This window comes from Castor canadensis, chromosome 1 (assembly GCF_047511655.1).
Source record: "Castor canadensis chromosome 1, mCasCan1.hap1v2, whole genome shotgun sequence".
NCBI lineage: Eukaryota > Metazoa > Chordata > Mammalia > Rodentia > Castoridae > Castor > Castor canadensis.
Genome location: NC_133386.1, coordinates 85940447 through 85967692, shown reverse-complemented (window position 1 = coordinate 85967692; position 27246 = coordinate 85940447). Strand labels below are relative to the sequence as shown.

The 27246-nt window shown below is 39.4% G+C and overlaps 1 protein-coding gene, 1 long non-coding RNA gene and 1 other non-coding gene across 5 annotated transcripts in view; 2 read left to right on the top strand and 1 right to left on the bottom strand.

Moving 5' to 3' along the window:
* Positions 1-656: 656 nt before the first annotated feature.
* Slc17a5 (solute carrier family 17 member 5) overlaps positions 657-27246 on the top strand; it is a 30785-nt gene continuing 4195 nt past the window's right edge. The window contains exons 1-9 of one of the 3 annotated variants that reach the window (XM_020186681.2): positions 657-880; positions 5182-5378; positions 7345-7578; positions 10543-10630; positions 13163-13249; positions 14204-14322; positions 16634-16792; positions 18496-18628; positions 21555-21702. In XM_020186681.2, coding sequence (XP_020042270.2) covers positions 787-880; positions 5182-5378; positions 7345-7578; positions 10543-10630; positions 13163-13249; positions 14204-14322; positions 16634-16792; positions 18496-18628; positions 21555-21702 — 1259 coding nt within the window. In that variant the 5' untranslated portion in view covers positions 657-786. The remainder of the gene's footprint in view (positions 881-5181; positions 5379-7344; positions 7579-10542; positions 10631-13162; positions 13250-14203; positions 14323-16633; positions 16793-18495; positions 18629-21554; positions 21703-27246) is intronic. The other 2 variants (XM_020186683.2, XM_020186679.2) reach the window with 2 other exon arrangements.
* The window catches only part of LOC141424834 (uncharacterized), a 35153-nt gene continuing 10274 nt past the window's right edge, over positions 2368-27246 (bottom strand). Inside the window, exons 3-5 of the long non-coding RNA XR_012449782.1 lie at positions 17254-17406; positions 9365-9432; positions 2368-3695 (exon numbers count right to left, since the gene is read on the bottom strand). This is a non-coding gene — a long non-coding RNA (uncharacterized lncRNA). The remainder of the gene's footprint in view (positions 3696-9364; positions 9433-17253; positions 17407-27246) is intronic.
* LOC141415760 (U1 spliceosomal RNA) lies at positions 17246-17409 on the top strand. Its single transcript, XR_012440719.1, has one exon. It is a non-coding gene; the product is annotated as a U1 spliceosomal RNA (small nuclear RNA).

Below are 27246 nucleotides of genomic sequence, written 5' to 3'. Positions count from 1 at the left end.
CCACATCTTATTTTATCCGTCTGTCTCCACAGAGATGACCTTTCTTGCCCAGACAACAGCTCCAGGCCTGCCCTGCCAAGGCCACTGGTTCGTGTTTCCTAGCTCCTCTTAGAGTCAGCAACTAGGAGAATCTAAGGGAATTAGATCTGCAAGGAAACGCACACAGCAGAGGATTAGACAAGCTGAACCACAGGACACCCCTATATCGGGCTCTTTTCAACTAGAGAACCGGCTATTTCACTGGACTCTATTTTCCATCTGCAGTTTTTCTACCTCAAAAGCTATTTTAGGAAAGACCAGCAGTCACGGGGTAAACGGCACAAAGGCTGCTAATATTCCTATCAATTTGGCGACTGACAGCTGAGCGTCAAGCGCGCACCACTTCCCGAGTCTTACTTAGAGACTCAAGTGGCAGTGCAAGACCCCAGGCTTCGAGTCACGCAGCTCCTCCAGCGCGGCCTCGCGCTTTACAACGGTTGGCAGCGGGACGTTCCCAAGAGCACCCGCGGCCACGCGGGCCCCGCCCACCAGGCCGGAACTCCGAACCTTGCTTTCCCCGCCCAGACTTGGCCGGCGCTGCCGGAACCTAAGATGGTGGGGGACGGAGTAGGCAAGGCCGGATCTGGGCGGGGCCTTGATGACAAGACGGGGCGGGACGGAGCCAAATGGGGCGGGACCAATGCCCGTGCCCCTGCCCAGCCCGGCCTGCACGGCCCCGGGGCCTGGGCTGTGGGCCCGAGCGCTCCTCCTTGCAGAGTCGCCAGCACCTCAGCTGTGGCAGGCATCATGAGGCCCACGGCTCGGGGTCCGGCTGTGAATGATGAGGACGAGAACACGGACAGCACCCCGCTCCTGCACGGCGCCCGCCAGGCCGAAGCCGGTGAGCGGCGGGACAATCGAGGGGCGGCGGGCCGGCGACACTCCCGGGACGGGCGGTGGTACCGGCGCAGGTGTGTCCCATCCAGGGTACCGGCGCAGGTGTGTCCCATCCAGGGTACCGGCGCAGGTGTGTCCCATCCAGGGTACCGACATCTTGGCTGGCCGGGCGGAGCTGTCAGGCGCAAGGGGACTCAGCGGAGGGGAAGCCCATTCAGGGACCAGCCCGACCGGCCTGTCCGGTGCAGGGACGCCCTCGGGCGGAACCCCGGCAGGTGCAGCCTCACGGGGCCCGCCCGCGGTAGTGCCCACCCAGGGAAGAACCACCTGGGAGGGACCTGCAAATCAATGAGCCGAGGCCAGACAGAGCCTCTGGCTCCCTTCCCTGCGACCGCCAGGTTTCCGCAGCTGCACATCAGCAAGCATGTGATCTGGTGGCTCCCGGGCGGGAGGCCAGATGAAAAAGCATAGGGTCAACATTTGTGGGTGTGCAGAGCAGTCATTGCATAACCCAGCGAACATCTGCCATTGTGCTGAAAGACACAAAAGATTGCACTTTTCAGGGTTCTTCCGTGTACGATTTCTATTAGGAAACAGTTCAGTTATCTTCAAGATAGGGTATCTATCGAGCTCAATGACAATTGGTCAAAGTTCTTCTAACAAATCGAAAAGGAAGAACTTCAAAAAGTATCTTCCCAGAATCTAGAGAAACTACAGGATTTGCTATTTGATACTTTTGTAATGTAGCTTCTTAAAAAGTAATTAAAAAAATCTAAAGAGCAAGTTTGATTGCATGCATTCCACAGTATCAAAGGCGTGCGTGACAAAGAGTTAAACTGGAAATAGGACTTCTGTTGACCAAGAACAAGTTTTCCGTGGTCCACCCTTTGTATTTGTTTTTAACATTACCAGACGGTGGCAGTAGAGGTGACAACATTGTTTTTCCACCTGGCCTGTGAGAGCTTATTTTAGTCAAGGCTGAAGAGAAATATGAGACCAAAGTGACATTTTATCCAGAAATCTTAGTTCCATAAGCTGATGTGGCTTATGCTGTTAAAATTAGGTGGCCCAGTGACTGAAGTGGTAGAGTGCCTGCCTAGCAAGGGTGAGACCCTGATTTCAAAATCCCATTACCGTGGGGGGGGGGGGAGAACGAGGGACAGACGGACACTGATACAATCTTACTTTGTAAAATAATGCAAATGCCTTAATAGAGACTACTGTACTCAGTTGCAATTGGAATACATATGTGATCAAAATTTAGCTCAAATGTCAAACATCATTCATTGTCAGAAAATGCATATTGAAACCACAGTGGGCCATTATATACTCCTAGAATGGCTGAAATTCAAATCAGTACTGACAAAGAGGTGAAATAACAACTCCAGCACATTGCTAGTAACTGTGTAAAATAGGACAACCACTCTGGAAAACTCTTGGGTAATCTTTTTGAAGGTAAACATACAATACCATGAACCACACAGTGTTTGTAGCAGTTTTATTCATAACAGTCAAAAACTGGAAACAACTTAGTCATCTGGCAAATGGATAAACAAGTTGTGTATCCATAGAATGCAATACTACTCAGTACTAGAAAGGGACAAAATACTGATCCACATAACAACATGAATAAACCTCAGAAACATGCTGAGCAAAAGAAGTCACCATTTTAGTATGTGATCTCCTCGATTTGGAGTTTTAGGACAAGTAAAACTAATATGTAATAACATAATGCAAGTCAGTGATTGCCTGGAAGCTGTGGGCAGGAGGGAATCTACAAAAAAGCACTGAGGTACTTTGGGGATGATATGAAAGTTTCGAATCTTGATCTTGATTGGATTAGACATTAGTCACTTTTATTGTACTTTGATAAAGTTGAATGAAAAGAAGCCAGGCATGTAATCCCAGCATTTATGAGGCTTGAGGCAGGAGGATCATGAGTTCCAAGCCAGCCTAGGCTACATAGTGAGACCCTGTGTCCAAAACAAAACATATTTAGGGGTGTGTGTGTTTCTGGAACATGCCAGTAGGAAATCAGTTGTACCTTATCTGTGCCTAAGTATATTGTTTTCTTTTTCTAAAGAGAAAGGTTGAGAAAATGTCCTAGCTGTAAAATTTTACAGCAGTAAAAAGATCCAAGGTTCCCACTTAGTATAGTGTCATTTTTATGCCGGCATTGAGGGACAAAGAGGCTTAGTCAGTTGCAGAAGTTCACACACACTGGTAGAGACTAGACTCCAAGTTCCCTTGGATTTTAGTCCTAAATCCTTCCTGGACACATAGTTCTACATTGATATTACATTCAAGAAATTTCTGTTTGAGATCCAGGTTCTGATACACAGAAGACAGGCAGGAATTTCAGGGTTCTTGGGTCCACTCTGAGAATGAAAGCAGCAGAGGTCGGAAAGATTTTATTCATAGAAAAGAGAAAGGCTGCATGAGGGCGTGAAGGGGGACCCGGAAACTGATGATCCTGTGGGTCAGCTTAGAGATTGGGTTTTTATAACCTTTTTTATCGCCTGAGGATGAAGATGTCTCTCAGGTGCAAACAGAAGTTTCCTGGGAAGGAGAGGTATCTCCTTGGCCAATTACCACCTTTTGGGACCTCCTGCAGTCTGTCCTTTAATTCCCCCCTCTCAGTGATCACCCTAACTGCTCTTAGGGACAGGGATAAGTCTATTCAGTGACTCCTTCCTGCTGACAGGGGGGCGATGAAGGGGCCCACAGCATCAGGGCTGACCCATGAGAGGGGTTATCAAGGGGACCAAGATAGTAGGTCATTTTCATCTTCATCAGGAGCATCTGTAGTTTGATGGATTCTAGGCAAGAGGAAACAAACTTGACAAGTAAGTTTAAAATGCAAAGCCCAAACAAAAGCAAGAGAATAATGGCAACTATAGGCCCCAGAACGGGTAGGAACCAATCCTGAAGGGGAGCCAGGATTTTATTTGGTTCCATACTTATGTAGAATCCTGAGTTTTGACACTATTAGTGTCATTACCAAATAAGAGCATAGACGTTTTCATATGTGCATTTTATGGGGTTTTTTACATATGTAATTTTAACTTACCATCGCCTGGTGAAATAAGTGGATATTTTGTTTGTTTATTTTGTGGTGCTAGGGATTGAACCAGGACCTTGTGCATGCTAGGCATGTACTCTACTACTGAGCTATACCCCAGTCCAGATGTTCATATGTCAACATTTATCTACTCTTTGTTTTGTTCTCCTTTTGTTTTGTTTGTGGTGTTGAACAATGAACCCCCGCCTCCCAGATGCTAGGCAAATGCTCTACCACTGACCTATATCTCCAGCCCAGATTTCTTTTTAAACGGACAGGGTCTCTCTGTATTTCCCAAACTATTCTCATACTCATGGACTCAAGTGACCCTCACATCTGAGCCTTCCATGCCCAGCTGTTAAACGGACATTTATCAAACATTCAGTGTTGACCACAGAAAGAAAATCCATGTGTAAGCATATAATTCAAGTGAAGACTGGGTCAAACTCATCCTCTCACATGTCCCTTGTTTCATTGGTTCCTCCAACTTCCTCTGCCTTCTGGTACATTCACTTATTTACCTTTGCACTGTGGGCCCTTTAAGCACAATAGCTACTGAGCAACTGTCATAGATGCTGCAATTGTCATAGATTCTGTAAGTTTTCTTCTGGATTCTTAAATACATTTAATTTAGGAGAGCCTTAAGTATTAATCATGGCTTCTGATTTAAACCTAGCTTCTGAGGATATTCTTCAAGGTAAGAAATTTATCAAGAGTTTTGTGTCCTATTCAATATTTCTTTTTTTCTTTTTCTTTATTTTCTTGTGCTACATTTACAGTGAGATGGCTACCACCCATAGTCAGTAGTATATATGCCATTCATTGTAAGTGCTCAAGTACTTACCAACAATAATTAGTTAGGTTTTTAGGAATAGTGATACCATTAAACTCCCTTATCTATTTTTTTTTATGCCTTGTCTTTGCCAGCTGAGTGGGATTAGTGGTTCACTTTGAATGTGGAACAGAGATTTTTGTGACCAAATTTGACAAAGCTATTACTCCCATGTTTTAATGGACTGTCCTAAAGTTTGGGCTCTCAGGTGTTAAGTTTTTATCAAAACTAGATACAGGGAACAAATTCTTTTTGGTAAATCTTTTCAAATATACTTAATCTCAGGCTATTCCAGAAAATATTCATGACTATCAGTTTATCTGTGCACTTCTAAAAAATGATTTTTTCATGATTTAGACAACATCAGGTAATTTACTCTCTTAATTAAAGTTTCTCTCAATATTTATTTCAGCTCCAGTGTGCTGCTCTGCTCGTTACAACTTAGCAATTTTGTCTTTTTTTGGTTTCTTCGTTCTCTATGCATTGCGTGTGAATCTGAGTGTTGCATTAGTGGATATGGTAGATTCAAATACAACTTCCATAGATAACAGAACTTCCAAGGAGTGTGCAGAGCACTCATCTTCCATAAAAGTTCTTCATAATCAAACGGTAGGTGGTACTTTTTAAGCAAACAATCTTACTTAATCCTAAAATGTGTCCAAGTAAAAATACTGAAACATCTGCCTTCATCCAACAGAAACTAAAACACTTATTTCCATGTGTACTCTGAGTCACATTCTTTTTGTGTTTCCCCAGGAACTGGTTGAACAGTAACTTATAACTATAGTTGCTGCTGTGCAGTCAAACACCTTGATCTGTTTAAAACTAGCTCCTCAGTTTCTTCTAAACACGTAGAGAATGTGGAAAAAGTTGTTTGGCATAGCAGAAAATAAGATTGCTTTAAATACTGAGTATTTTCTAAGGACTATTAGTTGCTAGTGTACTTCACTTGCACGGTTACAGTTGCAGTGGAATTTGGGTACTCTTAGGTGCAGAATGGGAAATGAAAACTGGTCAGTTTCTAAAGGCATTCTTTGCCAGCATTTATATATGCTTAACCTATGTGAGGCATTTGTTCTGCCTCACATTATAGTGGAATTGATAAATGTGTGATCATCCTTTGTTTAGAATGGAGTGTTAACATACTTAAATGTTTTCCTTTGCCTTATGTAACATTAATAATATTACTGAATAGCACATTTGGTTACATATCACTAAAGCCCACCTCCTTCAGGGGTAGTTCTGCTGGATGAGTTCATGAAATCTAAAATTCCACAAATAAACTGCAAACTATATAATTAATGGTTTGCTTTGTATCTTTCCCTTTGGCAAGTACATTTGTTGACCTAGCCATGTGTCTTCATCTACCTTATAGAGGCAGTAAAAAGAAATCTTGGAATGGGTGACTTAGTTATACAGCTTCATTCATTAAGATGTCACCTATTCAGATGAGTCACTAAACCCTCATTGTTATCTTACTGTTGTCTGCTGCTAGTTAAAAGGCAGGTCTCCTCACATGGAGTTTATGGCTAAGTTTAAATTCTTGCTATAAAATGTCCCATGTGCTTGTTCAAGTGGTTAGTCTGAAATGGAGAGGTACTATGTATATTTGTGCATGCTAACATCCAACATTAAGTGAATACTCACTGTATATCAGACCTTATTTTATTTATTTCTTCCTACATTACATACCCAGTAAGTGACAGAGATAAGGTTAAACCCAGGCCTGACTTTAAAGCTTGGTTTAATAGCTTCCTAGATTAAGCCCATGGCTCTTTTTTGAGTGTTCTTGGTCAGAGTTGTTACAAAGCCACCACAGCTTATCCTCTAGTCTAGTTTCATAAAATAGCAAGACTTTTTGAAGTTTATGACTTTCAATTTTTTTTTTCTCGGCAGTACTGTGGAATTGAACTCAGGGCCCCACACTTACTAGGCAGGCACTCTGCCACTTGAGCCACTCTGCCAGACCTGTTTTGTGTTGGGTATTTTTAAGATAGGGTCTCAAGAACTATTTGCCTGGGTCTGGCTTCAAACCACGATCCTCCAGATTTCTACCTTGGAGTAGGTAGGATTACAGGTGTAAGCCACCAGTGTCTGTTAGCTGTTTTTCCCACTTGAGCCACACATCCAGCCCTTTTATGGTTTTGTTTCCATTGGTTGTTTTTGAGATGAGGTCTTGCTTAATACTCAGGCAGACCTGCACCACAATCCCTCTTATTTGTGCTTTCCTGCCTGGCTGGGATGACAGGTGCGTACTACCTTGCCCATCCATGGGTTGATATGGGGTCTTGCGAATTTTGCCCTGCTTGATCTCTAACTGTGATCCTCTCAATAATCTGCTTTCCATAGTCATGAGCCACTGCACCTGGCTGATGACTTTCAATTCTTTTCCACTCACTTCTAGAAAACTGCACATCTGTATTGCAGTGACTCACCCACCTACTAAAATGTTTGCATGTACTGCAATCCACAACAGTGGTTCACCATTTCATTTATATGTACTTACATGCCAGTAAGAGAAAGAAACTGTTTAATCAAGTCTTAAAAGATTTTTTTTTCTTCCTGCATTTTACAGGGTAAAAGGTATCACTGGGATGCAGGAACTCAAGGATGGATTCTTGGTTCTTTTTTTTATGGCTACATCATCACACAGATCCCTGGAGGATATATGGCCAGCAAAGTAGGTGGGAAACTGCTGCTTGGGTTTGGGATACTTGGCACTGCTGTCTTCACTCTGTTCACACCCATCGCTGCAGATCTGGGAGTCATAGCTCTCATTGTACTTAGAGCACTGGAAGGACTAGGAGAGGTAAAGTTTTTGTCTCTTGTTTTACTTTTTACCTGATATTTTGTTCTCCTCTTCTTAAAACCATCAGTCTGTGGTGTGTATATGAACCAAAAAGTGCCATTGAATAACAAATTATAACAACATTTAGCTAGAAAAGAACCTGAGATAAAGCCATCTCATCTAAGTGGAAGCACCCCAAAGTTTGAAGCTTCACTCAAGGTGGGAGAAAACACTTTCCATTGGAGACTATAGCTTATACTTTAGGAGATGAGAAAACAAACCACTTGATTTTACCACACTTTACACAATTTGTTGTTCAGTTGCTTTATTTTACTTTTAAATTAGTTGTTATTCATGGAACTTCCTCTGTATCATTCGTTCTTTTCTTGTTTCTGATCCTCTAACTTACAGAGACAAATCATTTATGATTTTATATAACTATCCCAATTTAGTTCTATGATTCTTCTGGACTTTTCTGCTGTAAGAATTGTTAATTTTCATCTCTTTTTCTCTCCTAAGATGTCTATACATCATTTTTAATTATTTTTGTTTGTTTTGGTTTTGATGCTGGGATCATATCTAGGGCCTTGAGAATACTAAATATGCATTCTACCTCTGAACTATACCCTAAGCCCCACTTAAGGAACTCTTAATTCCTATCTTTCTTTTCCTCCCACCTCTCTTTTGTATACCTCCATCTTTAAATAGTGATTTCTCTTCCTTTGTAACTTTGAACATCTACCTTTGAAGCCTAGGCATAGATTTATTGTGCTGTCTTGCATTTCTTTAACTTAAACACAATAGTGGCATGCATGACGCATGAAGGTTATATTAGGTAGCACTGTATGATGCATGTTGGAAAGAACACTAAACCAGTGTCAGAAAAATCAGAGTTGGAGTAATAGCTCCCCTGTATCTAACAGTAAAACCTTGAGTAAGATCTAACCTCTAGTTCTCATTTCCATCATTGTAAAAATTGGGATTAAAGCTAGGCATGGTGGAGCATGCCTGTATTGCCAGCTACTTGGGAGGCTAAGGTGGGAGGATCAAAAGTTTGAGGCCTGCCTGAACTACATAATGAGTTCAAGGCTGGCCTGTGCAGCTAATTAGACTCTGTCTCAAAATAAAAATTAAAAAGGGCTGAGAATGTAGCTCTGTGGTAGAGCACTTCCCTAGCATACACAAGGCCCTAGGTGTGATCCCCAGTACTGCCAAAAAAGAAAAACAATTGTGACCAAAATACCTCCCCATCCTCAGTCACAGGATAAATATAAAGCTTATATAGGAGAAAGGTTACTAAAGTACTTTGAAAATCTCCGAGTACTGTTTAAAGTTGTATAATTTATCAGAGTGTTCTTATTTTATCCTTATCATCTTTGCATCTCATTTTTCTCTCTATTAGTACTAATAATTCTGTTTTTATTTTTACAATAATTTTTTGTGGTACTGGAGTTTGAACTCAGGACCTCACACTTGCTAGGCAGGTGCTGCACCACTTGAGCCACTCTGCCAGCCCTTTTTTGTGTTGAGTATTTTCAAGTTAGGGTCTAATGAATTACTTGCCTGAGCTGGCTTTGAACCATGATCCTCCTTATCTCTGCCTCCTGAATAGCTAGGATTACAGGTGTGAGCCACCAGTGCCAGGCCTTTACATAATTATACAAGATTATAGTAGTCTAATAACCCTTCTTGGTTACAAAGTAAAAATTATCTCTATTACTAGGCTATCCTTTTTCTTACCTACATAAAATAAATAAAATATATTTATTTATAGTATATTTTCTTTGATCTAAGTAGCCAGTCTCACCTCGGGCTGTAGCTCTGTGGTAGAGTGGTTGCCTAGCTTGTACAAGGCCCTGGGTTCAATATCCAGCACTGCAAGGAAAAACAAAAACACAAAAAACTTTAAAACAAGTAACAAATCTCCTTAATATATTCTCATACTTTGGCTTCCTGTCCGTTTATGGAACTAATTGAACATTACAGCATACTCTTTGCATTACTACTCATGGATGTTCCAGGGTATAGATAGCGTACATCATCTCTGCCTCCCATGGTACTTCTCCATTCCTTTTTGTTCTGAAAGAATCAGCAGAAATTATTAAAGCATGTTTTATCTCTGCTAGTAATAATTCTAACTACCTTTTATCTTTACAATAGTTAGGCAAGATAGAGAATATTATCCCTTTTTTTACAGTTGAAGAAACTGAAGTTCAAAATGGTTGACTAGGGAGAGAGGCCCAAACAATGTATGCACATATGAATAAATGTACAAACAATTATTAAAAAGATGGTTGGCTAGTCTTTCTAAGGTTATACAGCTAGGGAGTGGCCAAGAAGTGTGAATTTGTTGATTCATGAATCTACCAAAACCCATTCTCTCTTCCTGTCTTATGTATCTCCTGCTCTGCCAAGTCTCCATGGGCCTCCTGGTGTCCGTGTTCCATTACCTCTCCATATCAGTAATTGGCATTTACTGAGCTTGTTATCACTAGGAGGGAAGAACTATGAACACTCTCATTGAATTCATTCTTTTCTAAAAGGACCATTTTTCCTGCTGATTTAATTTTAATATCCTCTAGTATCCCAAAGTATTAGCTCAGTATTTTTAAAATTTACAAACTGGTAATAGTCCCATTTCATCCAGATCACTAACAAAGAGAATGAATAAAATTAACCTTGAGAGTGATCCCTGTGTGTCATCACCCAGAACATTCTGTCAGATTTATTGTAACCCTTACCTTATAGTCCCCAAACCAGTCCACAAGTCCATGAACCTTTATCCAGATTTTGAAAGTATTTCATTCTAAGGTGTTTTCACTTAACACTGACACTATTTTAACACTGTAAAGACATCTCACTTGCTAGAATTTGATTCTGGTTTGGTTCTTATCCAAGAACTTCTTTTGTAACAAAATACCCAATTTTAAGCATTAGCAACTACCCTGTATTTCATCAGAAATATTCTCTGCCTTCCCCCCTCAGGGTGTTACATTTCCAGCTATGCATGCCATGTGGTCTTCTTGGGCTCCTCCTCTTGAAAGAAGCACACTTCTCAGCATTTCATATGCAGGTAAGATAACCATTATATTAAATTTTTGCTATAATGGCATTATGTGTACACTAATGTGGGGAGAAAAGTAAGTGCCTACATGCCAGGATCATACAACACTGGATGACTCTTTTGGGGGAAAATAAACTTTTGGGTGTATAACTATTATTAATTTTCTCTTTGATTTAACAATATACAGTAATGTGTCTTAGTTAACTAATATCATTTTACCCATCTACCATCATTTATTTCAAAGTATGCTGTCTTTTTAATGGTATAGAATGCTATTAAAAGAAGGAAAAAAAAAGACCAATAGCAGAAAAATTGAGTTTTGTCCTTTAATTGTGGTTTCTAATTTGATTGTATAATGAACATACCATGACTCTCAATCCTTCATGCATCTTTTTTTCTATGCATTTATTTGTCATCACTTTGAGCTATAGGTAAGATAACATGAGCTTTCTATATGTGAATTATAATTTTTCCAAATTACATAAGAACCTCTAGCTCTTCTTGCACTAAATGAATAGAAAAGTTTCCAGCTAACTGACTTTTTGTTTATTTTATTTGGTTTTTTTTTGAGACAGGCTCTCACTATGTAGCCCAAGCTGAAACTCACTATGTAGCCCAGCTTGCCTTCATCTCAAAATCCTACTTTCTCAGCCTCCTGAGTGCTGGATTATAGCATAACCCACTATGCCTGGCTCTACCAAACTAATTTTAAATACAGTAGTTGACCAAGACCTGTCTATGGTGACTTTTAGGTTAAAATCTGAACAATAAGAACAAACCAGTCATGCAAAGAGCAGAAAAAAGAACATTCCAGTCAATCAGAACAGCAATGTACAAGGACTCTTAGGAAGGAAATAGCATAAGAGTTCAAAGAAATGAAAAAGCACTGAAGGTGGTTAGAAGATAGTAAATAAAGAGGCTAATAGCATAAGATAAGGCTAGAGATACAGACAAGAGCCAGGCCATGGGAAGGGATGATGATTTCATTCATCCCCCCCCAAAATACAATGGGGAGACATTAGAGGGTTTGGAGGTTTTTTTGTTTCTTTGGCAGTACTGGGGTTCAAACTTAGTGCCTCATACTTGCTAGGCAGGCACTTACTACTTAAGCCACTTACCAGCCATTTTTTGCCTTGGGTATTTTCCAGATAGGGTCTATTCGCCCAGGTTGGCTTCTGATCTCTGCTGGTGTGTGTTTGTTTTTATTTTTGTTTTAGGAGAGTTAGGGGTGGGGTTGCTTTTGTTTTTGTGTGTTTGTATTTGTTTAGTTGTTTGGTTTTTGGTACTGGTGTTTTTTTATTTTGTTTAGTTCTGTTCTGGGTTTTTTGTTTTGTTTTTTGAGAATGGGTCTTACAATGTAGCCCAGGCTGGTCTGGAACTTGTGATCCTCCTGCCTTAGCGTTCCAAGTGTTATTACAGGCTCTAGCACCGAGCCTGCGTCACATTAAAGGTTTTTACAAGTGAGAGACAGGATCAAACAATTGTTTGTACTACACAGAGATAACTAAAAAGCTTTACTTTTATTTCAACAAGTTTCCTCTTAGTCCTAGAGAACATTTTTGAACCTTTCCCCAGACGCTCGAATTTCTAACACACAGGTGGTTTATTATATCATGTGCACGCATGCGTGTGTGTGTGTGTGTGTGTGTGTGTGTGTGTGTGTGTGTGTGAGTGACTGGGATTTTAACTTAGGGCTTCATGCTTACAAAGCAGGCAATATACTATTTGAGCAACACTTTCATTTTGCTCTGGTTATTTTGGAGATAAGGTCTTGCAGACTATTTGCTGGGGCTGGCCTCAAACCTCAGCTTAGCATTACAGTCATGAGCCACCAGAGCCCAGTTCATACTTTTTTTTTTTTTGAGACAGGGTCTCACTATGTAGCCCAGGTTGCCCCAGAATTTAACAATCCTCCCACATCAACTTCCTGAACACTAGCATTACAAGTATTCACCACCACACCCCCATGGTATATCATACTGTCATGAATCTTCATATTGATTGATTCCTTCTGATCCATCAATACAGCTATCAGTTTCATAGCTGTAACTGTATTAATATATAGAGGTTTACATATTGTCGGTTTTCTAGAAAATGATCCACTAAAAGAGTGGAGGAGTGTTTATATTTACATGTGACTATTGTGACTCCTTTAGATTTGTTTTTTTCTTTTCTTTTTTTGGTACTGGGGCTTGAACTTAGGGCCTACACCTTCAGCCACTCCACCAGCCCTTTTTTGTGATGGGTTTTTTCGAGATAGATCTCACCAACTATTTTCCTGGGCTGGCTTTGAACTGTGATCCTCCTGATCTCTATCTCCTGAGTAGCTAGGATTGCAGGCGTGAGCCACCAGCTCCTGGTTCTCCTTCAGATTTTAGTAGTTCTTTCTAGGCAGGTGTTCTGTTGCTTTAGCCATACCTCCCGGTCATGGGTTTTCATAGTTCTTCTTTTATCAGCTGCTCCCTATCCTTTTTAAGGAATATGCCTGTCCCTTCTTTGTTCGCCTTTGTGGAAAATTTATAGTCTTATGTGTTGTTCTAGGAGCGCAGCTTGGAACAGTAATTTCACTTCCTCTTTCTGGACTCATTTGCTACTACATGAATTGGACTTATATCTTCTACTTTTTTGGTAAGTTTAAAATTTGAATCTAAGTTTTATAGCATAACAAATCCAAACTGTAATAATCAGTTAATATATTTTCATATATAACAAAACATATATACATATGTCTAATCATCAGTTAAAATATATACATTATTCCAACTTGCTGAAGTAATCATCTCCTAAACCACAAAGTTCTAAATCACTGACACCTGCTTTTCAATTTGCTATGGTTAAAAGGATCTACCTGAGTTATCACTTGATGTTAGTTTTAGACTATTTCTCAATAAAAGCTGCTGCTGAATCCTGGAATTAAATGCCACACTACCAAAAGTTACTGTGTTGGGTACTATAAAAAATGTGTGTTGGAAAATATTTCTTCTCAAAGCAGGTGGGATGCTCACACTTGGCCCTTATTTTAGTCTGAGGACATTTCTCAGATTCATTGGCAAGATAAGATACATTCTGAACAAATTAGATTTTCATGTAGACATTTCATGCAGGAAATACATCTACCATCAAAAACAACAGCAGGAGCATGACTCAAATGGTAAAGTGCTTACCTAGCTTGTGCAAGACCCTGAGTTCAATTCCCCCGTGCTGAAAAAAATCTGACTACTAAGTCAGGAGAAATCAAAACAAATAAACAAAGTAGACACTTACGGAAATATATAGAATGTAGAAATTTATTTTCAAAAAGGTTTGTCAGGTGGTCCATGCCTGCAATCCCAGTACCAAAGGGACTGAGGCTGTATAACAAGACCCTGTCTCCAAAAAAAAACTTGTCTGGTAGACCCTGATAGGCAGAACCATGTGGTTAAAAGCTGTTTTCTTCAAAATGTATAGGAATTACACATTAAAGAATTAAAACTTGAAATTGAAACTCATTTTACATTGAATTTATACTTAGATTTTCAAGTCATGTAAAAATTGTTGTTGATACTTTCTAATTTTACTTAACTATTATTTTTCTATTTTAAGGTATAATTGGAATACTTTGGTTTATTTTATGGATCTGGCTAGTTAGTGATACACCAGAAACTCACAAAACAATCTCCCATTATGAAAAACAATACATTCTTTCATCATTAAAAAATCAGGTATGGATTTTATTTATTTTAAAATTTGGTACTTTTTTTTTTTTTAATTTCAGGGATTGGTAGAGTGGCTTAGGTAGTGGAGTGCCTGCCTAGCAAATATAAAGCCCTGAGTTCAAACCCTAGTACTATAAAAAATAGAAAACCAACCAGTGTTTTTATATCTGTGTTTTGTTTTGTTTTGTTTATTTATTTTGCAGTACTGGTGATCCAACCCAGAGGCTTCATGCAAGCTAGGGGAGTACTCTACCACTTAACTACAGCCCTAGCCCCACCTAGGGATCTTACCTGTCATCTACCCACAAAGTATTAAATTGGTCAAGTGTGATGCTGGCCTCAGAAGTTGTAAAGCTTCCCTAGTGATTGCCTGCAGCAAAGTATAGGAGCCAATGCTCTATAGAATCATCAAAAAGTAAAATTTCAATTCCTTGACAGATTTTTTGTCATTTGTTTGGCTTGGTTGTGTTCTGTTTATTTAGTAGGTCTGGAGTAGAGTACAAGCACCTGTAATTTTAACATGAGAGAGGCAGTGTAAAGGACAGCTGGAACCAGAACTATTGCTGCAAAAGAACAAATGCACTGTTCCCTGTATCCCTTGCACCTTTGTTACACATTGACAGGCCAACATGCCAAATAAAAAGTCCCTAACATAAAAACAACAAAAGACAACAAAAATAAAAAAAAGAAGTCCCTACCAAAAAGGCCACAAGAAAGTTAATACTGGTTCATCTTTTTTGAAATAACAGTGAACACTGTAGACAGACATAGATTTCTCTTGCTTTTGAGAAAGGAACCAGAGCCTCAGTTTAAAGAAATTGTAAAATGCTGATGTCCCAGACCAGTGTCTGCCATCCACAAGTTATCCAAATGTACTACTGTACCTATATACATCATGAAGCATATACAAAAATACATAACATAAATAATATTTACCTAAAATTTAACAGAAGCCCCTTTTGCTGTCACTTACAAATGATAACAATTTGTTAACATACTAATGTCTAATGAGGCCAGTGTGTGTGAATATGCTATATTTGATGATCCACGGTAGCTAACAAAGCACTCGTGAGGAAAAATGGCAGCTCTGGTATTTTTCTTAAGTGTTCATTGTGTTGTATATTACTAGAATTCTCTTTTATTGACTGTTGCTCCACAGGAATCTTTTAAAGACCCTGTCAAGTTTATGAGACTTGTTTTAATTAAAACTGTCTTAAAATTCCCTAAGTCCACCTAAGTATGCAGGTATAAACTGTGATCTCAGGTTGTAGCATGATACACTGAGGGCAAACAGAAAAGTGAGAATGCCATTGTTAAGCCCTCTGAATTGGGGAAGTTATACTGTGGGTGATCATCTGATCTACTTCAGGGCCAACCTATTTACTAAATATAGATAGAGCTTAATTTCTTCCTTTACAATAAAAATGAGTACAAATAGAAACTCTAATGTGTCTTTCCCCAACTTTTGCATCCCCTGGGGTGCTTCTACCCTACTTTGAAGATCACTTCTCCACTTGGTGGCATATAAAGCCCTCTGTTGCACAGATCTTGTTTTCTTTTACTATTCTCTTCTTTTTTTTTTTTTTTTTTTTGAAACAGGGCCTTGCTATATTGCCTGGATTGGTCTCCAACTCTGGGCTTAAGTGATCTTCCTCCCTCAGCCTCCCAAGTAGCTAGGTACGCAGATGTGCTAATTCATATAAATCATTTCAGTTGAACCAAGGTTGAATAAAAAAAATATGAATTGTAGGCTGGGTGCCAGTGACTCACACCTGTAATCCTAGCTACTCTGGAGGCTGAGATCGGGAGGATTGTGGTTTGAAATACCCAATACAATAAAAGGCTGACAGAGTGGCTCAAGGGATAGAGTGCCTGCCTAACAAGTGTGAGGCCCTGAGTTCAAACCCCAATACTGCAAAAAAAGAAAGAAAGAAATATGAATTATAATACACCCAATAGCTTTCTTTTACCTTATCTCAACCTGAGGCCATAATTATGAAACCGTTCTCTATTTTATAGATAAATTAATGCTGAAGGTGGTATTTATGAGAAGTGTTTAGGATTGACATTGTTACTCTAAGATTACATTTCCATTTTTTCCTCTTAATTCTAATCATCTCTAGCTAGCATTTTTTAAATGAAACATATTTATCATGTATTTTGCTATTTAATATTTCAAAGGAGTTGATTTTAAATTCTGGAATTTGCTAGTCAAGGCTGATAGTCGAGGCTGGTCTAGGTTGAGCTTTAGCTAATAAGGTAGAGCGCTAAGCATTAGCACAGCTGTTGCTTATCCTAAGTTTGTCTGTTTCCTCAGCTTTCTTCACAGAAGTCAGTACCATGGAAATCTATTTTAAAATCATTGCCACTTTGGGCTATAGTGGTTGCACATTTTTCTTACAACTGGACTTTTTATACTTTATTGACATTATTGCCTACTTATATGAAGGATATCCTAAGATTCAATGTTCAAGAGGTAAGAAAAATAACCATCTGCTTCTTATGTAGAATATATATATATACTTTATGCATAGAATTTGTTTTCATCTAGATGAAATTCTGTCATTTTATATCTTCCATTTTACTGTGCTTATTAAATTTTATAGACATCTCTTTTTTTTGGTTTTTTGTTTATTGGACTGTTGGGTTTTTTGTTGTTTTTGGTGAGACTGGTGTTTGAACTCTAGGTTTCACACTTGCAAAAGAGGTGCTCTACCGCTTGAGCCACTGCTACAGTTCATTTTCGAGATAGGGTCTGGTGAACTGTTTTCCTGGGCTGGCTTTGAACCTCCTGATCTCTGACTCCTGAGTAGCTAGGATTACAAGCGTGAGCCACTGGCACAAATACCAAAAAAAAAAAAAAAAAAAAAAAAGAGACAGTGCTTGGTGAGGAGAGCCAAAATAGGAGGAATAAGAAACACCAAGAAGAATACTTACCTGGCAGGGGAGATACCATGATCACAAAGGTGGTTTTCCCAGGGCAAGGCTTATCCATTGCACTCCAGATGTGCTGACCTGTGCGATTTCCCAAAATGTGGGAAACTCAACTACATAATTTGTGGTAGTGGGGGACTGCGTTCGCTCTCTCCCCTGAAGAAAAGAAAAAAAACACCAAGAAATATTCCCAAGCTCTAGAGGGAGGGAGTGTGTGTGTGTGTATGTAAACGTAAAATGGACTTACTTTTTTTTTTTTTTTTTTTGCAATACTGGGGTTTGAAGTCAGGGCCTACACCTTGAGTCACTCTACCAGCCCCTTTTTGTGAAGGGTTTTTTATCCAACTATTTGCCCAGCTGTCTTTGAACTATGATCCTCCTGATCTCTTCCTCCTGAGTAGCTAGGGTTACAGGAGTGAGCCACAGGTGCCCAGCAGATTTTCAGCTTTCAGATAGTTTCTTTGAACTAAAGTTTTACTTGGCACTGATCTTTTAAAAATAAATAAAATATGACCTAGGATCATATTACAAGAAAAAAGGAATTGAAGGGACATATAGATTAAAAGCGACATAAAAGACACATGAAAAATTATTAAATAATTAAAGCCTCAACTAGAGTTTAGTTAAGACCAAACTACAGTATCTAGGGTTGCACTTTGGGTGATGCAACCATAGACAAATGTGAGCATGTGTAACCAGGATGATTCTTACTTATGGAGAAAGGAAGAGGGTGTGATTGGACTAGGACAATGAAGGCTCTCCAGGAGGCTGGCTATTTCTTGATCTAGATGGTCCTTAGAATAATCTGCTAAGGTATCCATTTATTTAACTTGTGTGGCTTTCTGTGTATGAATTTTATTTTATAGTAAAAATATTTTAAAATAAGTAAGTAGAGATTGAGGACAAATTGTTCCATAGAGAGAATCCAGAGGCTAACAGGAAGACTTGTCTTCTCCCACAGCACAAGTTCAGACTAACAGCCAAGATTGTGTTAAGCAGACAGGACTGTGATGAGCCTGGTTTCCCTCTGAGACAGCTCCTTGGAGACTGTGTTAAACTGAATCCCATAATCTTTCCAAACGCAAAATTATTTCCTATAATTCTATAAACATTAACAGAATATTACTGTTTTTCTCGTTTTCAAATGGTAGTAGTGTGTGTGTGTGTGTGTGTGTGTGAGATGTGTGTGTGTCTGTGTGTTTTCCTTCTACCGTAATTAATCCTGTGTCTTCTTATTCCTTCCAGAATGGGTTTTTATCTGCATTGCCTTATTTTGGCTGTTGGTTATGTATGATCCTGTCTGGTAAAGCAGCTGACAATTTAAGGGTGAAATGGAATTTTTCAGCTCTAAGTGTACGCAGAATTTTTACCATTATAGGTAAGTGAAGTGAATCAAGTTTTGCTTTGGTTTATAGTTACTAAAGATAAGAAAAAAAATGTTTTCCTACTCTCACATATTCATACAATATACAACACCATAAATACTTCTCTAGTTGCAACGTGTGTGGGGACTTTTCCACACACATCCAGTTCTGCAATAGACACCAGCTGGATGTGCTGTGCTATAATTCAGTTTCTCCACTGTCTTCCTGGAGATGTGTTGGTATATGTACTGCAAGCTGAGGATAAGTTCACAAGGCTACCCCTGCCCACTTGAGATGCCTGGCACACATCCCAGGTTCTGGCCTATACTGTTCACTGACTGACTATAACTTGGGGTCATAACCCATCTCAGGTTCAAGTACTTTGTTCAAGTAGCTCACAGAACTCAGGGAAACACTGTATTTGTATTTGCTCACATACTACAAAGGCTATTCCAGAGGCTGCAGAGGAATGGCCAGGTGGAAGAGATGCTCAGGGTGAGTATGTTGGAAGGAGCTTGGGGCTTCCATGCTCTCTGCAGGCGCACCTCCCTCCAGTAACCTCCACATGTTCTGCTGCTTGGAAACACATCCAAAACTTCTTGGATGTTGGGGTTTTTTTTTTGAGACAGGATCTCCCTACTTTTCCCAGGCTGGCTTGAACTAGCAATCCTCCTGCTTCTGTTTCTGTGTTCCAAGTGCTGGGATAATAGGCATGCACCAGCACATCTGCCCAGTCCTTTTCCTTTTGAGTTTCTGTGGAGACCTCATTGTGCAGGCGTGATGAAGTAAATCTTTGGCCATTGTGATCAACCCAACCTTCAGCCCCTTCCCTTCCCCGAGATTAGAGAGTAGAGCTAAACCCCACATTTCTAATCATGCATTGGTTATCTGGTGACCAGTGCCCATCCAGAAGGTAACCAGGGCCAGTCATGATGGTACACACCTATAGTCCCAAATTCCAAATACTGGAGAGGCTAAGGTGAGAGGATTACTTGAGCCCAGAAGTTTGAGGCTAGCCTGGGTAACATAGTGGGACTCCATCTCAAAAAAAAGAAAAAAGAAAAAAAAAAAAAAACAGAGTGGAACATAGTGGTACACACCTATAATCCCAGCATCCCAGCCCTCAGGAGGCTGAAGTAGGAAGACCATGACTTCAAGGCCAGTCTGGGCTGCATTAAAGCCCTGTCTGGCACTGTCCCAGTGTCACCAGTCATTTTGTTAGCAAACAAAAGACAATCTTATCACTCCAGAGATTCCAAGGATCTTAGGACCTGTGTGCCAAGAACCAAAGACCGAGACCAAATATGTAATTTCTTCTTATATCTCAATAGCACAACAGTGCAAGACAAACTAGAAATGATGTTAGTCATTTATTTTGTTTACATATGAAAACACTAGGATGGATTAGTGCATTCTGTACAATACAGTCCTTTTTAAACCATGCATTTTGAGATGAAGACTTATCCTTCTTCAGTGCTGACTCTGGAAAAGGATTTTTTTTTTAATTTTTATTTTTTTGTTATTCGTCTGTGCATACAATGCTTGGGTTATTTCTCCCCCCTGCCCCCACCCCCATCCTCTCCCCCCTACCCCCTCAATACCCGGCAGAAACTATTTTGCCCTTATCTCTAATTTTGTTGAAGAGAGAGTATAAGCAATAATAGGAAGGAACAAGGGTTTTTGCTAGTTGAGAGAAGGATAGCTATACAAGGAGTTGACTCACATTGATTTCCTGTGCATGTGTGTTACCTTCTAGGTTAATTCTTTTTGATCTAACCTTTTCTGTAGTTCCTGGTCCACTTCTTCTATTGGCCTCAGTTGCTTTTAAGGTATCTGCTTTAATTTCTCTGCGTTGAGGGCAACAAATGATTTTTAATACCCTGTTATTACCACTTTGTAACTACAAAAAAGTGGCTTGCTCTGCTCAACAGCATCCCCAGAGTTTGATAAATCACTTTGTTTTCTCTGGGGGGCCAGAGGGGAGTGTCTTGCTAACTTTTTGCCTGGATTGGCATTGACTGTTTTCAGCTATTAAGTTTGAAGTGGAAACATTTTAACCCTTTTTTGAACGAATACACACTGAATTTCAAAAATACTTACTAAAATAAGTTCCTTTTTGTAGCATATAGAAATACAACATTTCCATTACACAGTTACTGGGTGGCACCACTGTAGACTCACCAGGAAAAACTGGCAGCTGTTACTTGCCTATCATGCTTAACTGCCTGTAATGTCCTGTGCATAGTATTATCAGCTGTTAGAACTAAGATGGATCACTTACTTAACTCATCCACCAGAATGGATTATTTAATTGATCTACTTTGGTATATGAATTTTAAGCATATTCTGTACTTTGGTATATGAATTTTAAGCATATTCTGTACTTGTCAGCTGTTGCTTCTCTCTACAACCATAATTTTGGTTGTTTACTTCTGTATCTTCTCTAACACTGGAGACCTTTAGCTGAGTCCTGGTCACATGCATTATGAGGTTTTCTTTGTTCTACTACATTAGGTATAATATACTCAAACTTTTTGTTTGTTTGTTTGTTTGTTGTTTTGTTTTGTTGTGCTGGGAAGGGGTGAATTGTGACATTTACAAAAGTTCTTACAATATACCATAGTTGAGCTCACCTGCTCCATCATTCTCCTTTATTCCTCCCCCCAACCCCCACCACCACCCCCAACCTCCTCTGGTGTTTTTTTCTTTATTATTGTTCTTGTGGTAGTACTGGGGTTTGAACTCTGGGTCCTGCACTTGCTTGGCAGGCGATCTACCACTCAATTGAGCCAGTTTTTCTAGTGAGAGTCCTTTCACTAGAAAAGGCAGTTCAGTGTTTCTACAGTAGGTGGCAGCAATTTCAAATTTCATTTTATTGTTTTCTGGTGGAACAAATGCTAATGCTAGAGCTTCTTTTTCTTTGTAACCGATTGACTCCAGGCATGATTGGACCTGCAATATTCCTGGTAGCCGCTGGATTTACAGGCTGTGATTATTCTTTGGCTGTTGTATTCCTAACCATATCAACAACACTGGGAGGCTTTTGCTCTTCTGGATTTAGCATCAACCATCTGGATATTGCTCCTTCGTGAGTACAAATATTAAGAATTTGCTCTGATTGACTTTAAATTCTTTTCTTATACTCATGATAAAATATATATATAAATAAATTTTACCATTTTAGCCATTTTTAAGTTACAGGTCGTGCCAGTAAGTACATTGACCTTGTTGTGCAACTATCTGTACAACTTTTCATCTTCTCCCACTGGAATCCTACACCTGTTAAACAGTAATGCTGCATTTCTCCTCCTCCCATGCCCTGGTAACCATCATTCTGTTTCTGCCTCTGTGAGTTTGACCACTGTATGAATAACTTTAAATCTCTTCACGATTTCAATTTACACAATAAGTTATTTTTAATTTTTTAAGTGTATCATCTCTTCTAGAGTATTCTCATAAGAACATTGCAATAACATGGTATAACTGTATCTCTCCACCCATCTAGACAGGAACTCTGGGCAACCTCGGCTCATCATGGTGCTTGGCACATAGTGAAAATTTAGTCAGATAGTGAATGCCAAGGAGCAGACCAATTGATGTGTCCAATTTTGACATTACCTGTGCAAATGGAACTGTGCAGTACTTGATAGTTTACAGAACACATTCTCAAACATTAGCTTAATTTATCCTTAACACGTAACAGTGAGGCAGGTGTTCTTGCACTATATTAAGGCTGAGACAATCAGGTCTAGAGAAATTAAGTGGTTTATCTAAATCACATACTATTAAGTGATAGAGCCATAATTTGAACCTAAAATTCCTACTTTTAAGCCTGAAATTCTGCATCTCCATCTACGTCTCTGGAAGCATTGAGCCACATTCTTCTAGAATTCTTTTTTGCCAGCTAACAAGGTAAAGGAAGGGACTGTATAAACATTTTAACCCACAAGATTTAGTACACTTAATTTGTAAAAATAATGAATATGATTTTTTTTTTTGAGAAAAGAGGGTCTTTTACCCTTTTTCGTCTATTCCAAAATCTTCAGAATCTTCTGATTCCTGGTAATCCTCTCCCTTCCCTTCAATACATACTCCAAAAGAAGCTCCACTACATACCCTTCTTATTTTTTTTTTTAATTTTTTTTTTTTATAGTGGGGTTTGAACTCAAGGTTTTGTGCTTGCAAAGTAGGCCCTCTACCACTTGAGCCACACCTCCAGTCCGTTTTGTTTTCATTATTTTGTAAAGCAGCCTTCCAAGTAGCTAAGATTACAGGTGTGAACTACTGGTACCCAGTTCACTACATACCTTTAGCCTTTGTGTGTGTGTGTGTGTGCGTGTGTGGTACTAGAGAGTAAACTCTGGGCCTCAGTAGGCAGGTGTTTACCACTTGAGCCACATCCCAACTCTTTTTTTTTTTTTCCTACCCCACCCCTTTTTGCTTTCATATGGTAATCTAGTACTTGGGAGGCAGAGGCAGGAGGACCTTGAGTTCCAGGCCAGCCTGGACTACATGGTAAGACCCTGTCTCATAAAAATAAATTAAAAAGTAAAATGTAAAAAAGGCTGAGGAATATAACTCTGTGATAAAAGAGCTTGGCTGACATGCACAAGACCCTGAATTCAAACCCCCATGGACAAAAACAAACAACAACAACAACAAAAACACTTCACTAGTTGTTTCTAGTTCCCTATGTCTTGGTTAACAGGGGTTACATATCTTATTACCATGTTGTTTTTTAGTTAATTCTTGTCTCAATAACAATCCACTGTCCACTCAGTAGACCAGCTCTCCTAGTTAGAACAAGAACACTTGAGGACCATAGACACTTAAGCATTCAGCACCGGGCCTTGTGGTTAAAAAAAAAAAAAAAAAAAAAATTCATCGAGTTCAGTGATCACTGTGGTTTTAACAAAGTGCATTGTAAGGCATAATATTATTAAGTATTGATTTGGAATCAAACAAATTGGATAACATTTTATAAGTCTTTTTTCATCTACAAAATGACAATAATGATCCCTACCTCATGAGACTGATTTCCTGTTAAATGAGATGATAAATGTAAAAGACTTATAACCAGGCCTGACAGGAAGTTTCCAATAAACAGTCAATATTCCTATTAACATATAATTATATACATGGTATTTTCTAAGCCTTTTCTTCCATGGATTGAAATAGAGGGTTTCTGTGGGTTATTTTATGTCCCATATTTAATCCCTTAAATATTTTAGGTTTTCAGCTGTTATTTCCACAGAATTCTGGTACTCCAGCAGCACAGAACAGACTGATGCCATACCAAAGTTTTCTTCGAAGCAGTCATCACTCTTTCATGGCCTTCCCTGGCCAACTGTGATATAAATACTTGAATGAGCTTCTTAGTGCTGACATTTAGAATTTCACAGCATTCATCTGCACTTAATAACTGTCACTGAAAAGGCCTGGCAACATTGCACTTGGTTCTTCCTGTTGCCAAGGTGTTAATGGTTTAAAAAAAGAGACAGGTCCTGCCAAGATGGGGTAATTTAAGATACGCTTCCTAAAGGGGATAAGCCAAAAAGATTTGTGCTCATGCTTTTCTTGTTGTGTCATATATGTACAGATTTAAAACAGAAAAATTTATGGTGTTTATAGATAACTGAATTAAATTCAGAATTTTTTTTTTCATGGGACTGGGGTTTGAACTCAGGTCTTCACGCTTGCAAAGCAGGCACTCTCCTTCTTGAACCACACCTCCAATGCAGTTTGATCTGTTATTTTGGAGATGGGGGCCTCACAAACTATTTCCTGGGGCTGGACTCAAACCATGGTCCTCCCGATCTCAGCCTCCCAAGTAGCTAGGATTACAGGTGTGAACCACTGGTGCCCAACAAGAGGATTTATTATTATTATTATTATTATTATTTAGGTACCTTTCCATCCAAAATGGTAAGGAGAATTCAAATCAGCAGGCTGCAACCTAGATATTGAGAATCCTAACCCTAATAGAAGTGTTATTATCCCACGATAAGGCTACATGGGCCAAGAAAACATCAAGCCTCTTTAATTTTGTCCAGAATTTATTTAATAATTACACTGATTATCTCCCCCCAAAATAAAAGCTATAATTGGACTTTGCATATATCTAGGTGACCTTTATGAAAAATAAGTGCCATTACTTAATCACATTTTTTAACTTAGCTCCTTCACCACCTCTAAATTTTCATGCGAAAATATCAACTCTATGTTGTAAACAATGACAAAGACTGAAAAAGAATGCCACAAACTAAAAAGTTTAGCTGGCAGAGTGGCTCAAGTGGTACAAGCCTGCCTAGTAAGTGTGGGGCCCTGAGTTCAAACCCCAGTACTGCCAAGAAACACACAAAAGTTAAACTCAAATTTACACTCTTCCAGGTGCATTTCTTGGGCTGGCGGAGTGACTCAAGTGGTAGAGTACCTGCCCAGCAAGACTAAGGTCCTGGGTTCAAACTCCAGGACCACAACAACAACAAAAACTAAAAAAAGTTTAAAAGAAAAAGAAGTTATGGGGTAAACTAAGTTTCCATTTCCTAAGATGTGAACCATTAAATTTACAGAAAATAATTTCAAATACTGAAGTTGGAAAAATAAAAGTTCAAAGATATCTAGCTGTGACAGGCAAGCTGCAACAGGGACTGTGTTTGTAAGACAAGGGACAGAATGCCAGGGCATCTAACAGAAGGCATAGCCAGGACTGTGCAAGTCAGGTTCCATTACCTAGACTCAAAGAGCTGTCCATAGACTTGTTGTTCTAGAATTTTCTCAGACATTGCCTGAAAATTGTAGAGTACTGGTTGCCTTTGTAAAGTAAAGAAAAATCCTGCTTAAAAATGATATTGACTTTAACCAATTAACATTTAAAAAATAAGAAAATATCAATTCTAAATATGATGAACCTTCTAGGACATAAAATTATGTTAAATTAAAACTTAGGGATTCCTAAAAAAGGAAACATTTCAGTTTCTTCAATTAAGACAGCAATTAAGGGCTGGTGGAGTAGCTCAAGTGGTAGAGTGCCTGACTACCAAGTGCAAGGTCCTGAGTTCAAACCCCAGTACTGAAAAAAAAAAAAGACAAAAATTAAAAGAAATGAACTGGTTGAAACACACCACAATTTGTAATGACACTCAGCAACCCTAGTATGTAATCCAAAATACTGCATATTGTATGATTCCATTCATATAAAATTCCTGACCAGGAATTGACAGCCATTGGAGTCTGTGCCCAAGACGGGTATGAGTCTGCATGGAATGATGCTCCCTGGATAGTGGAGCCTGGTCAGGAATCTTTAGGCACCTAATGGCCAGTTCGTTATAGATAATGATAAGCACTTCATTCTTAGGATGGTGATTCCTGATGACCTTGGCCATAGTGGCCTTCCTTAGTCTCATGTGTTCCTAATTTAAACACACACACTCACATACTGTAACCCAACTTGTCTGCTGGGGCAGTGTGCAAAGATTTGACTGTAAGCAAATACGTAATTGGTGAGACAGGTGAGCTATGAAATTGTATGATCTCATGTCTATAATCATAAATTAAAAATACAAGTATAGAAAAAAATAATTAGGATGTTTACTAAAATGTTAATGTTAATTATCTCTATTTTGAAAGAACTATAAGTAATTTTAATTTCTTAATGGTTTCCCTTTTTTATTAACTGGTGGGGGGTGGTTCTGGGGTTTGAACCCAGGGCCTCCCTCTTGCTAAGTAAGTGCTCTACCACTTGAGCTATGCCCCAGCCCTTTTTGCTTTAGTTATTTTTCAGATAGGGTCCCACACTTTTTGTCCAGGCCAGCCTGCAACCTTGATCCTCCTACCTATGCCCTCCATATAGCTGGGATTACAGACATGAGCCTCCATACCCAGCTTGCTAGTGACATGGAGTCTTACTAACTTTTTGCCCCAGGCTGGTATCAAACCACAATCCTCCCAATCTCCACTCTTCAAGTGGCTTATTTAATTTTCAGTAAGTATAATTCAATTATGTAATCTGGAAATAATTTTGTTTTTGCAGTGCTAGAGATTGAATCCAGGGCCTCAAGCATGCCAAGTGAGCACTCTACCACTGAACTATAACCCCCCAGCTCATAAACTTTTTTTAACTTTAAAAAATTCAAGCTAGACACACCAAGCCCCCCATCCAGAAACAGCATGTATGAAAACTTGTATGTCAGCACTATTCTGTATCACTTTGAAGGGATCAGTTTACAGGGCGCTTGTGGCTCACGCTTATAATCCTAGCTACTCAAGAGGCAGAGATCAGGAGGCTCGTGGTTCAAAGCCAGCCTGAGAAAATAGTTCTTGATTCCCTATCTTGAAAAAAGCCCATCACAAAAAAAGGGCTGGTAGAGTGGCTCCAGGTGTAGGCCCTGAGTTCAAGCCCCATACTGCAAAAAAACCACAAAAGAGCAAAGGGATCAGTTCAAAGGCTGTGTTCCTCTATGCAATGTCAAACTACTAACAAACTACTGAAATGTGGGTTTGTCACTTGCTAAATTAAAATCCTAGTTCAGTAAGTCATTCCACTAAGACATACAATTTCACCCGAACACAACCTGGGAGTAGGATGGCTGTTTATTGAAAGGAGCCGCATAAATGCATAACCCAGTAGTAA